The sequence below is a fragment of the Suncus etruscus genome, chromosome 11, assembly GCF_024139225.1.
Source record: "Suncus etruscus isolate mSunEtr1 chromosome 11, mSunEtr1.pri.cur, whole genome shotgun sequence".
NCBI classification, from domain to species: domain Eukaryota; kingdom Metazoa; phylum Chordata; class Mammalia; order Eulipotyphla; family Soricidae; genus Suncus; species Suncus etruscus.
In genome coordinates this window covers 8,284,805-8,298,640 of record NC_064858.1, presented here as the reverse complement: position 1 = coordinate 8,298,640, position 13,836 = coordinate 8,284,805, and the positions used below count along the sequence as shown (strand labels likewise).

At 45.5% G+C, this 13,836-nt stretch overlaps 1 protein-coding gene across 1 annotated transcript in view; it reads right to left on the bottom strand.

The window, feature by feature from the left end:
• The window catches only part of BLM (BLM RecQ like helicase), a 46,975-nt gene that overhangs the window by 31,638 nt on the left and 1,501 nt on the right, over positions 1–13,836 (bottom strand). Inside the window, 5 exon segments of the mRNA XM_049783304.1 lie at positions 5,293–5,441; positions 6,162–6,260; positions 6,682–6,795; positions 8,242–8,360; positions 10,615–10,806. Coding sequence (XP_049639261.1) covers positions 5,293–5,441; positions 6,162–6,260; positions 6,682–6,795; positions 8,242–8,360; positions 10,615–10,806 — 673 coding nt within the window.

Below are 13,836 nucleotides of genomic sequence, written 5' to 3'. Positions count from 1 at the left end.
TCTGCTCTTGTTGTTTTTGGAGTCAAGACAGTTGTCAGGGGAATGTGTTCTAAATAGTTGTGTGAAATAAAAAATGAAGTCAGAATATTTTTATATAAGAAAATAAGCAATTTGGCTGAGTGGTTTGGCAATGAAAACTGGTTTTACCAATCAGGTTGTTTGGTTCTCATTTCCTATTATTGAAAGCAAGTCTGCAGCTACACATTTTTGACACAACTACTATTTAAAAGCATAGCCACGATAAAAAATAGATGACAAATTAAATGGCAAAAGGTGAACTAAAACAAACAGTACTTTCCCAAACTCTTCCAAATATACTGGATACAAAGTTCACTGTAGTCATTACTTAGAAGTATTGGTAAAGCAACAGAAGGCTTATTTCCCAGAAAAAGTGAAGTGGATAATTAATGATCTGACTTACTTTGCCAATCAGACAGTTTCTAATTCTTTGTTCACCACAAAATTTGGGGGAACTCTGAGTTGTCAGTTGACAGATTATTAAAAATAATTTTTGATGACAGATCGTGATATGTCAGAAGGAATACAAGTAATTGAGTGTTACTACTACAATAAATGCCTCCCATCCCTCTCTCTAAGTTTATGTGACATTTCTCAATGGCACATCTATGAAGAGAAATAGGAACTGACTCAATTCACCCAGAGACCTATAAAATAACTGAGAGAAGTCCCATGTATGAAGATGGTCTTGGGTCAAACCCCAGCACCACAAAATAATTAATTTACTTTTTTTAGTTTGAGGGCCACACCCGATGACGCTCATGGGTTACATGCTCAGAAGTTTCTCCTGGCTTGAGGAACCATATGGGACGCCGGGGATTGAACCCAGGTCCATCCTGGACCAGCCGTGTAAAAGGCAAATGGCCTACAGCTGCACTATCGTGTGGGCCCCACAAAATAATAATTATTATTTTTTTCTTTTTTTGGTTTTTCGGGCCACACCCATCTGATGCTCAGGGGTTACTCCTCGCTAAGCGCTCAGAAATTGCCCCTGGCTTTGGGGGACCATATGGGACGCTGGGGGATCGAACAGCATGGTCCTGATCCTTGACTAGCGCTTGCAAGGCAGACACCTTACCTCTAGCGCCACCTCGCCGGCCCCACAAAATAATTATCTTAAAATAAATGTATTTCTTTTTTGTTGTTGTTGTTTTGTTTTTTGTTTTTTGTGCCACACCCGGCGGTGTTCAGGGGTTACTCCTGGCTGTCTGCTCAGAAATAGCTCCTGGCAGGCACGGGGACCATATGGGACACCGGGATTCGAACCAACCACCTTTGGTCCTGGATCGGCTGCTTGCAAGGCAAACACCACTGTGCTATCTCTCCGGGCCCAAATAAATGTATTTCTAATCCTGATTCCTTCACTCTGTTTTTGAGTTTTTGTTCTTTTAAGTTTTTGGGCCACATCTGGTGGTGCTCAGGGCTCTCTTGGCTCTACACTCAGTAATCACTCCTGGTGAGCTTGGGGTCATAAGGGGTGCTGGGAACCAAATCCAGGTCAGCTGCAAGACAATGTCCTCTCAGCTTTACTATCAATCTGGGTACCGCCAATCTGCTTCTGGGAATTTTTCTTTCTTCTATTCACTACTATATAACCAGGAATTTATTTATTATCAAAATTTCATCTGATAATAAATTTATCTCTAAAGCATAAAAAAATAACATACTGAAGTAATTCAGAGTATTAGAAAGTCACACAGTGATATTTCAATCCAGAGAATTTTAGTATAGGAAATAAAAAATAAAGACAAAGGGGCAGGAGAGATAGCATGAAGGTGTGGGGCTTTTGCTTGCATGCAGAAGGATGGTGGTTCGAATCCTGGCATCCCATACGGTTCCCCGAGTCTGCCAGGAGCGATGTCTGAGCATAGAGCCAGGAATAACCCCTGAGAGCTGCCAGATGTGACCCCCCCCCCCAAAAAAAAATGTCAAAGGCCAGAAAGACAGGCTGGTGTAAAGGAATTTGCCTTGAATATAGCTGACCCCAAATTCATCCCAGCTTTACATGTAGCCTCCCTCACATGCCCTGCTAGGAGTAATTCCTGAGTACCACCGGATGTGCTCCCCAAATCAAACCAACTTTGTTTTAATGTTTACCACGCTCTCCATAGTTTGATTAATACTGAAGACTTCGAGGTGTCAAAACTACACAAGAAGGTGGATGGGTCGATAGCTGAGTGATAACCCAGAGGATTAGTATGCTGAAGCATTGAGTTCCATCCCCAGTAATGCATGGTGCCCTGAGGTCCTGGGGACACCCCCAGAATGAAACAAATACAAGTGGTAGTTTTCCGAGCTCCTGTAGTGAAGGCCACATAATGAGGAAAGTATGGAGGTTACTGGCACGGCTGCCTCTACTCATCCCTGAACTATCCCGTGGATCCCAGTCACCGCCATTACTCATGCACACACCCCACTGATCCCCAGGACCAGGCAGGGGCATTAGTGCCAGCCGCCTGCAGCAGAAACACTACCACAAAACCAACTACAAGCACTGTAGTGCTTGTACTCAGCCCATCCGCCACTATTCTCTCTGGACTCCATTTCTGAACCAAGAGGCGGAGGCACAGAGAGAGATGAAGCAACTCTGACAAGGTCATACAAGAAATACCGGAAGGAGAGCCTGGGCTCCAACAATCTGCTTTCTGATCTCTAACTACCACAGGGATGGAACAGGACTCAGGGAGGCAAGATCAACATTACCTTCAAGTGACAATCAACTGACTGACTGACTGAGAGGGGTTAGGCAAGGTTTTAGAAAGGAAGCAGGCTCTGGAGGGTCATCCTTGGAACAGTTTAATAGGGGCCCTAAGACCTAACTTGCATGCTGTTGAATTCACCTGGTTTGGACACACTGCTCTGGGGAAGTCACTGCTTATTGTTGGGGCTATGCAAGTCCCCACTGTACCAAGTGTGTCTCCCCTACCAGAAACCCCAGCTGGTCAGCAGTCAGCTCCTCTCAGCTCTAATCTCCCCCAGGCGAGCAACAACCTATTTTGTCTTCCTGGAATTTAGCAGCTTCTCTACAGTCCTGTAATTAGCATTATCTATTAAGGTTCCTTTTCTGGGGCTGGAGAGATTGCACAGGGGTAGGGTGTTAGCCTTGCATGTGGCCGACTCGGGAGGGGCCCGGTTCGATTTTCCAAATCCCATATGTTCCCCAGCCTGCCAGGGGCAATAGTGGTCCTTGACCACCACTGGGTGGGTGGCCCAGAAACCAATCAATCAATCAATCAATCAATGAATCAATAAATAAATAAAGTTTAAAAAAAAAGAATACTTTGCCCTTCTTTATTGCCAAATCATGTCCTAGCAGAGTTTGTATTTTCATCCCTACACTGGCTATTTGAATTGTTTTCATTTTGGGCTCTTACGAATAACACAGCCATGGGGCTGGAGAGATAGCATGGAGGTAAGGCATTTGCCTTGCATGCAGAAGGATGGTGGTTCGAATCCCGGCATCCCATATGGTCCCCCGAGCCTTCCAGGAGCGATTTCTGAGCGTAGAGCCAGGAGCAACCCCCGAGTGCTGCCAGCCATGACCCAAAACCCGAAACAAACAAATAACACAGCCATGAGCGTTGCTGTTCAGATTACATAGTGAATTTATGTTTTCACTTCTCTTGGCTCTAAACCAGAATTGGAATTTGGGGGCCATGTAATAACCATGTTTAACCTTCTAAAGAATGGCCAGCTAGTTTTCCAAGCGGGCACAACCATTTCATGTTTCCTTCCACACTGTAACACGGTTACAGTTTCAGGGCTGTTTTGTTTTATTCACTGTTTTCTTCTTTCTCCCATTTCTTGTGATCGCCAGGAGTTGTTCACTGATTGCAGTGCAAGTTGGGATTACACAAACTAGTGATATCAGGGACCATGAAACAGTACTCCTGGGACTGCACCCAGTAAAGCAAGGTGGTACTGGGGGTGAACTGGCAGCATTATAAATCTGAGGCAGGCCCCCTACAAGTTTTTCTTTTTTTGGGGTCACACCTGGCGGTGCACAGGGAGTTACTTTCTGGCTCTGTGCTCAGAAGTCGCTTCTGGCAGACTTGGGGGACCATATGGGATGTTGGGATTTGAACCGGGGTCATTCCTGTATGGGTCACGTGCACGGCAAATGTCTTACCACTGTGCTATCGCTCCAGCCCCTCTTCAAGTATTTTTCACCCAGCTACAAAGGATGGAAGGAGCCAGCAGGAACTGTATCTTTCTACAAACCCAAAGCAGGGAGAGCCAGGAAAGAAGCATCACAGCACAAAAGATGGGGACCTTTCATGTGTGTGCTGAGCAAAGAGACTGAATTAAAGGGAGAAGAAAGTAAAGTCCCTCAGGAGAGAGAAAAGTGCTCCTAGCCTCTATTGGGACATGGCTAGGAAAGCCACTGGGACGAATGCAACAGACTGTCCTATGCTACTGAACAGGCATGGATCCGGCAGCAACAAGGACCACTTTGTCACAAAGATGATCACCAAGTGGAAAAGCTGTAATACATCACTTCCGAGTTGCGCTCAACATCGTGTAAATAATTGGTACTTTGGGGAAGAAATGACAGTGGAAGGTCACCCACTCATTTTCAGGAAGTCAACTCTGGTTGATCTGAGGCAGATCCAAGCTAATTTATCATGGAATCAGTCGGATCAGTGTGACTCCTTCATGACCAGATGCTGGGATAGTACTTAGCAGAAAGGCCCCACCCAGGTGGTGGGCCCCAAATTTTGCTTCCCCGTCCCCAGAATCACTTGAGGTTCTTTACAAACTGACTCCCACCTAACCTAACCCCAAATCCCAATGCAACTGGCCTGATACTATATGAGAAATGTTTTTTTGTTTGTTTGTTTTATTTTTAAGTTAACTGATTTTTTGGTTTTTGGGCCATACCCGGTGATGTTCACAGGTTACTCCTGGCTCTGTGCTCAGTAATCACTCCTGGTATGTTTGGGGGACCTTATGGAATGCTGGAGATGGAACCTGGGTTGGCTGCGTGCAAGGCAAATGCCCTCCCACTGTGCTATCATTCTGGCCCCTACAATGGGATTTTTGAAGCTCCACCAGATCACAGGATGTGGGAACTCTTGGGAATTGCTGTCTAAAGGGTTGAAAATTCCTGGCTCCTACCACAGGAAGGGCTCTCAAGGGTGGGAGTGTACTGGGCAGACCAGAAGCCTAGGTTTGATCCCTGCCACCACAGGGCTGGTTTCCTGAGTGCCAGCGGGTGAGGCTCAAGAACAGTAGCACAAACAACCCAGCCCAGTGGTATGTGAAGGCACTTACACCTGTGGGGTGAGGATCTTGAGCTGTGTGAGGATGTCCTTCTGCACTCGAGGGTTTGCCGTGGCCGTGAGGGCCATGACCGGGACACGGGGGAACTTCTCACGCAGCATATTCATTCTTTTGTAGTCCTGGCGAAAATCGTGTCCCCACTAGTCAAAGAAAAGGAAAAAAGTCTCTCAGGGCCCAGGGAGAGCTGGATGCGGGTGTGCACGCAACCCGGGGTACAGTCTGCGGGTCTGCGCCTGTGATTTCGCGCCACAGCCAAAGGCTGAGCAGTAAGTGTGTGCGGAATCCTCAGGGAGCAGTGCAGTCTGAGAGTGTGAGACCCCAACTAACACAGAACAATAAGGAGAAGCCAAAGGGTGCGGATAAAGAAAGCTGTGCTGACTCTCTGGTGCTTCAACATAAATATTTAAAACACTCCGTATAGGGACCAGAGTGATAGCACCACGGTAGGTTTTTTGTCTTGCAGGTGGCTGACCCAGGTCAAACCTGGGTTTGATCTTGGCATCCCATATGGTCCCCTAACCTGCCAGGAGTAATTTCTGAGTACAGAGCCAAGAGTAACCCCTGATTGATGCTGGATGCGGCTCCTAAACAACAAACAAAAAAACCACCAACTCCACATATAAAGAACAAACTCTGCTTAAAAACCACCTACGTTTAATGAAAGAACAAGACAAGTTTCTTTGCTCCCCAGACACGAACAGTAGTATATACATTTACTGATGGATATGCCAAGAGTATTTTGTTGAATAAAATCACACTCCAGCACTGTCCTTGACTTTACGGGGTTTACTCTACTCTCTCAAGTTCCCTATTAAAATGTTCCACTTCACCAGTAAAACCAAACAAGACGGAGTGTTTACCTGACTGACACAATGTGCTTCATCGATTACAAAACGTGCCAAGAGCTTCCTCTCGTACAGGTTCTCTAGGGTTGAAACCAGTCGGTTGCTCGCACAGACCTAGGCCAGAAGCAGGCCAGGATTATTTCGATGCCAGGAGACTCCTGCAATGGACCACAGAAGCAGGCCCCTTGTGGCCCAGCTCCATCCCCGGACCCAACAGACACTTCTAGAGATTACATCAATTTAAGGATCTCATACACTTTCCACATAAGAAATCATACTAAGGGTCGGAGAGATAGCATGGAGGTAAGGCGTTTGCCTTGTATGCAGAAGGACGGTGGTTCGAATCCCGGCATCTCATATGATCCCCTCAGCCTGCCAGGGGCGATTTCAGAGTGTAGAGCCAGGAGTAACCCCTGAGTGTTGCTAGGTGTGACCCAAAAACAAAAACAAAACAAACAAACAAACAAAATCTAAAATACATGTATCTTCGTGGCCACTAATACCATGTTTTAAAATGATAAATACATATACAAACCTTCTCTGGAGTAACGTATAGAAGTTTTATAATTGGGTCCTTTTTGGATAATTGGAGATATATACTTGTAGTTTCTGAGTCGGTCTTATCACCTGTCAGATATGTAGCTGGAATCTAAGTAGAAAGAAGGAGACAATGTAAACCTTACACATTAACCTGACTTAAGCTTATGGTTTAAGTTACTTATCAAACCTGCCCACCCCAAATAATCGTAACAACAAAAAGCACATTTTTATTTTTTTTAAATCCATATGCCAATGGCAGCTAATAATCAATAGTTTAGTTTGAAATAAACACATAGCCATATAAAAGTAAAACCAAAAAAGGGTGGAAGAAATTGTATAGTGAGTATGGTATTTGCCTTGTTAGTGGTAACCCAGGTTCAATCCCTGGTACCCCATATGTTCCCGAGGCCATACCAGGAGAGATTCCTGAGCACCAAGACAGGAATAAGCCCAGAGCACTTCTGGGTGTGGCTCCAAATAAAAGCAAACCAAAAACCAAAAACAAAAACAAAAAACCATACCTCCTTATGCATAACTCACATATTCTTACCTGTATTAACTTTTCTTGCTTTTCTTTCTTTTTTTTTGGGGGGGGGGTTTGGGCCACACCCGGTAATGCTCAGGGGTTACTCCTGGCTATGTGCTCAGAAGTTGCTTGGTCCGTCCAAGGCTAGCACAGGCAAAGCAGGCACCTTACCTTTAGCGCCACCGCCCGGCCCCTCTTGCTTTTCTTATTTGTAAGTAAGGTGAGTAAGAAATCAGCACCCAAAAGACTACAGTTCTAAAGTATGGCTAGATTCATTTTCAGGTAACTCTAGATTCAGGATTTTGATGCTGAGTGATAGGGACTCAGATATTCTTTGGAAAAAAGAAACAAAAAAAATGAATAAAAGAAAAGAAAAATAAAATGGTCTTGTTGGAAAGTGACTGTCTGAAAACAGTTCTATGTGATCACAGGATACAAAGCTAGTAGGATGCATCCATATGCTTCCTTAACATCAAGCCAGGAAGAAAAAGAACACATATAGTTTAAGAGATAAAGGACTGGAAACTACATTTATCTGCTAGTAGCAAAACAAATTCATCTAATGTGAAGAAATATTTTTGTTTGTTTGTTTTTTGGTTTTTGGGCCACACCTGGCGGTGCTCAGGGGTTACTCCTGGCTGTCTGCTCAGAAATAGCTCCTGGCAGGCACGGGGGACCATATGGGACACTGGGATTCGAACCAACCACCTTTGGTCCTGGATTGGCTGCTTGCAAGGCAAACGCCGCTGTGCTATCTCTCCGGGCCCGAATTCATAAACTTTTAAAGAAAAAAAAGTTGGGGCTGGGAAGGTGGTGCTAGTGAGCGCTAGCCTAGGACAGACCGCAGTTCAATCCCCAGTCCCATATGGTTCCCCAAGCCAGGATCGACTTCTGAGCCCATAGCCAGGAGTAACCCCTGAGTGTCACTGGGTGTGGCCCCCCCCCCAAAAAAAAAAAAAAGGTTATTTAGAGTACTGAAATATAATTATTTCACATCATTATTTTATTTTTTATTCTATTTCAACTTACGTCCAAGGAAGTCAGCTTTTGCACTTGATCTACAATGAGTGACCTCAAGGGAGAAATGACAATAGTGACCCCAGGAGAAACACAGGCAGGGAGCTGGTAGCACAAACTTTTACCACCTCCTGGAAGAGAAACGAGAGAAAAAAATGTCAGAACTATTTGAGAACATTAAAGGAAAAATGACCAAGAAAATCACCTTTATTCTTTAACTAGTGAGATACCAAAGGATTTTCCCCACGTTGCCTACAATTTGTCATATTTCAATGAGTGAAAAAAAAAATTTTTTTTTTGTGGTTTTTGGGTCACATCCAGCAGTGCTCAGGGGTTATTTCTGCCTCCAGGCTCAGAAATTGCTCCTGGCAGGCATGGGGGACCATATGGGACACCGAGATTTGAACCGATGACCTCCTGCATGAAAGGCAAACGCCTTACCTCCATGCTATCTCTCCGAGTGAAAATATTTAAGCAATTTTAAATGTGTAAAATTGACCTTTCAGGGGGCTGAAGTGACAGCACAGCATTTGAAAACTCAAGCTTCTCTTGCACGCGGCTGACCTGAATTTGATCCCCAGCATCCCATAGGGTCCCTGAGCACCGAGCCAGAAGTCACCCCCTGAGCACTGCCAGGTGTGGTCCCAAAACTAAAGAAATAAAAAAAATGAAAGAAGATCTCTCAGAGACAGGGTATAGAGCACTTGTCTTGCACGCAGCTGACCCTGGTTGAATCCCTGGCATCCCTGTGGTCCCCAGAGAACCACCAAGAGTCATTCATGAATGCACAGAGCCAGGAATGAGCCCAGAAAGACCGCTGGGTGTGGCCCCAAACCAAAACCAAACAAACAAAATAAGACTTTCAGGACATCTTATACAGTCACTGATGATAGAGTAAAACAAATAATTTTTAGGCAGGATACTCAACTCAGATGCAACTGAAGACTCTTTTTAAGTCTTTCTGAAAACCCAAATAAAGTTTATTTTTGGCAGTTCAAAGGTTGATTATGGCATTAGCATTAGAATATTTTATTTTACTTGTTTTAAAATTTGGGGATTTGGGGCCACATCTGGCGGTGCTCAGGGGGTTACTCCTGGCTTTGCGCTCAGAAATCGCTCTTGGCAGGCTAGGGGGATCATATAGGATACCAGGGATCAAACCTAGATTTGTCCTGGGTAGGCCACAAGGTTCGCAAGGCGAACACCCTACCACTGTGCTATGGTTCCAGTCCCTAAAACGATGATTTTATTAGTATTATTTTTCAGGTTTTTGAGTCATACCCAGAAGTGCTCAGGATTTACCACTAGCCTGCACCCAGTGACTACTTTTGGTAGTGCTTGGTGGTCTATATGGGATGCTGGGATGGAACCAGGTCCACAGGCAAGGCAAATGTTCTCCCCACTGTCCTATCTCATAGGCCCCTCTTCCAGCTTCTTCTCCTGCCTATTTGTTTGTTTTGGGGCCACACCTGGTGATGCTCAGGGGATATTCCTGGCTGTGCTTGAGGAACCATCTGAGATGCCAGGATTGGTTCCCGGTTGGGTCGTGTGCAAGGCAAACGCCCTCCCACTGTCCTGTCTCTCCAGCCCCTCCCTTGGCTTCTTATCCTACCTGATTAGTTAATATTCTTACTGGAATGACAGGAAAATCACTGACTAACTGTCATAAATTTCAACAGCAAAGTGAAAAGTCCTGGAATCAAAAGAAGGATAGTAATCAGGGGCAGGAGAGCTAGCACAGCAGGTAGGGTATTTACCTTACAGAGGGCCGACCTGGGTTCAATCCCCAGCATCCCATATGATCCCCCGAGCCTGTCAGGAATGATTTCTGAGTGTAGAGCCAGGAGTAAACCGAGCCCCGCTGGGTGTGGCCCAAAAACCAAAACCAAAAAGGAAGAAAAGAATAGTGTTCTTTCAATTCTCTAACACAGAGCTGTATTCTCCCTGTACATGAACTTGACCACAGGTTCAGGAAGGCGGTGCCTTGCTCAAGTCAAAGCACTGCTAAGAAGCAGAGCTCAGGATGTTAATCCTCCCGTGCCACTAGACTGTGATCTGCCGGAATGGGCCTGGTCCCAGACAGTGACTGTTTTGTTCACGTTCCAGTCTAGATTAAACTAAGGGAGGAAAAAAAGCCAAATACCTAAAAAAAAAAAATCAACCCAAAACAAACCTCAATGCAATGTGCTTTGTGATGAGATTCTGACATGGTAAGGTGTTGACAGGTCCAAAAGAACATGAAGAAACAGACTTTCTTACCAAGGACGGGAAGGGTCAGGACTATAAGTGACATAAATACTGTGTAGATGATCTTATTTCTATTAAGGAGCTTTCATTTAACATCTGCCAATGGACTCCTGCCAATTCTTATCTAAAAATACATACCAGTGGGCATTAAGATAAAACAGTCTTCACCAAGTAATGCAGCATTGATGGCCTCGAGCTGATTAGTCCTAAAATTATGCAGTCCAAATTTTTTATGAAATATCTTCATCATCTCTTTTGTATGAGGAAGGTCGAGACTTTGGAAATGTGCATGTTTCGGATTCCTGGGTGTCAACGTTTGCGCCAACATGTCTAAGAAAATAATGTTAAGAAAAAGCGGTGCATTAGTGTAAGTTTGGTTGAGCATTGGCCCCCTGCCCTACAAAAAACAAATCACTGGATTCAGAATCCTTCCCTATAGCATGTCCTTCTTTAATCCGGAGTGCTAACCATTACACAATGGAACCTGCGGTGTCCTTCTTTAATCAATTAGTGAGGTTTCTTCCTTGACCAGATCCAAACCACCCAAAGATTCCTGAAAGACAAAGTTCAAGGTCTGTTCCTGATTTTTCTGCAGTACCTATTTATTCCCCACTTTCCTTCCTCTTGATCATGGGCGTTCACTGCCTTCAAAATTCCTTTTCCTGACTCCATTATTCTCTACTTGCCCCTTACATTTGGGAGTCTGTAGACACTTGAGAACGCTCCAGACATTCCTTCTTCGGGGCTTTGTTTTTATGGGGGGGGGGCATAGCTGAGAGCACCCTGGGACTACTCCTGGCTAGTGCAGGAGTTCAGGGCTTGAACTTGGGCATCAGCAGAGTCTGTGCCCAGGGCGTTGATCCATCTCGGACTCGACACTCCTTTTGTAACTGGCTAGTCCGACACTCTTTACCATCATCTGGAGAGGCAGGTTTATAGATCTCTGTTTTAGAGGAAGTGATATTTTTTTAAGTTTAATATTTTAATCCATCTGCCAACAGCCCCAAACTGGCCAGCCAGGGTCATTTCTAGGAGATGAACCTCACCCAAGGTCATGAAGAGGATTATATAGAGAAGGAATACAGGGAGGTTCTAGCTTTCTGATGACCTTTAAAATGATTTGGCTATTGCCTAGGCGCAATGGTCCTCAAACTATGGCCCGAGGGCCACATATTGTATTTATTCCCATTTTGTTTCTTCACTTCTAAATAAGATATATGCAGTGTGCATAGAAATTTGTTCATAATTTTTGTTGTTACTATAATCTGGCCCTCCAACAGTCTGAAGGACAGTGAACTGGCCCCGTTTTAAAAGTTTGAGGGGGGCCGGGCGGTGGCGCTGGAGGTAAGGTGCCTGCCTTACCTGCGCTAGCCTAGGAGACGGACCGCGGTTCGATCCCCCGGCGTCCCATATGGTCCCCCAAGCCAGGAGCGACTTCTGAGCGCATAGCCAGGAGTAACCCCTGAGCGTTACCGGGTGTGGCCCAAAAACCAAAAAAAAAAAAAAAAAAAAGTTTGAGGACCCCTGGTAGGGAGGGGTACCTGAGGAAGTGCTATTTAAGCCCATCCCTGGTGGTGCGATGTGTGAGTTGGCATCAGTTTGGGCAGTGCTCAGGGAACTGTGAGGTGCTGGGGATCAGTTCTTTCTTCAAGCTGTCTCTTGGGATCTAATCTCTCCGAGTCCAGGCCAACCTTCCTCTTCCAGAGAACACAGTCCTCTCTTTTTCCCTTTCCAGCCCAGAGCACCCATGTGGAAATCATGTGCTCCAAACTTCTAAGCTTTCTCCCTGGCCTGAAGGGTCTTCCTCAGCTTTCCTCTTCCTCTCCCTCTCTCCCCCGGGCTTCCTATTCCTTCTAACTGTGTCAGCTCCCCCAGCCACCTGCCCTGAAGCCACAGTCGTTGCCGCTTCCTGACTCTCCTGCCACTGTGTCTGTCACATCCTCCCCTGATGTGTGGTCTCACTGTTGCAAGCCTGCTAAGCAGAGAACACAGAGTGTCCTCACCAGTCCTGGCAGCCACTCTAACCCCAACACTCAACTGTCTCGAAGATAATTGGGGACACCGAGCATGACACATTCTAACGTGGTACAAAAATAAATTCATTAATGGTTATTTTAAAGGTCAACAGTGCAACTGTAAGAACCCCCTCCTTGTATGAAGTCACCAACAGCAAAAGGAGAGAGGGCAGTACTTTATAAAACCTTGAACATATAAAGTTGCTTCCCTTGAAAAACATACTGTGATAACTTTATAGGGCTGATGTAAGGCTTTAAAACTGACTTTGGTCTTTTTCCTGCAGTCCTTTTTTTTGCTTGACTACACCCGGTGGTACTCAGGGGTCACTGCTGGCGCTGCACGCTGGCGACTGTACCTGGCTTGACTTCACAAAAGGCAGGTGCCCCGACCACTCTGTTATCACTCCAGCCCTCTCTGCAGCCTCTACAATGGTCACCTTACATTTCCAAAACCTTTCCTCACTTGGTTGTGAACTCCCAGAGAACAGGGTCAGCTACAAACACACACACACACACACACACACACACACACACACACACACACACACACACGCACGCACGCCTGCCAGCCCTAGAGGTTATGGAAGCGAGGAAACTCAAAAGTTCATCTGTTGAATAAAATGAAAAGATCGTAGACCAAAAATAGAGTTAAGAAATCTGACTTCTGGGCCGGGCGGTGGCGCTAAAGGTAAGGTGCCTGCCTTGCCTGTGCCAGCCTTGGACGGACTGCGGTTCGATCCCCCGGTGTCCCATATGGTCCCCCAAGCCAGGAGCAACTTCTGAGCACATAGCCAGGAGTAACCCCTGAGCGTTACCAGGTGTGACCCAAAAACCAAAAACCAAAAAAAAAAAAAAAAAAAAAAAGAAAGAAATCTGACTTCTAACCTTATTTTAAGACATAAAGAAATAAGTTTCTGGGGCTGAGGAGGTGGCGCTAGAGGTAAGGTGTCTGCCTTGCCAGCGCTAGCCTAGGACGGACCGTGGTTCGATCCCCCAGCATCCCATATGGTCCCCCAAGCCAGGAGTGACTTCTGAGTGCATAGCCAGGAGTAACCCCTGAGCGTCACCGGGTGTGGCCCAAAAACCAAAAACCAAAAAAACAAAACAAACAAAAAAAAAAACGTTTCTCTACTTTAAAAACAAGTTCTCATGACCCAGGATATAACTGCAGTTACATTTTTTTCTTTCCTTTTTGTTGTTGTTTGTTTTGGGGCCACACACAGCAGCGCTCAGGGATTATTCTTGGCAGGCTTGGGGGACCCTATTGGATGCCAGGAACCCAGGTCGGCAAACGTCCTCCCCACTGTGCTATATCACATTGGTCCTCAGAGTTATATTATCAACA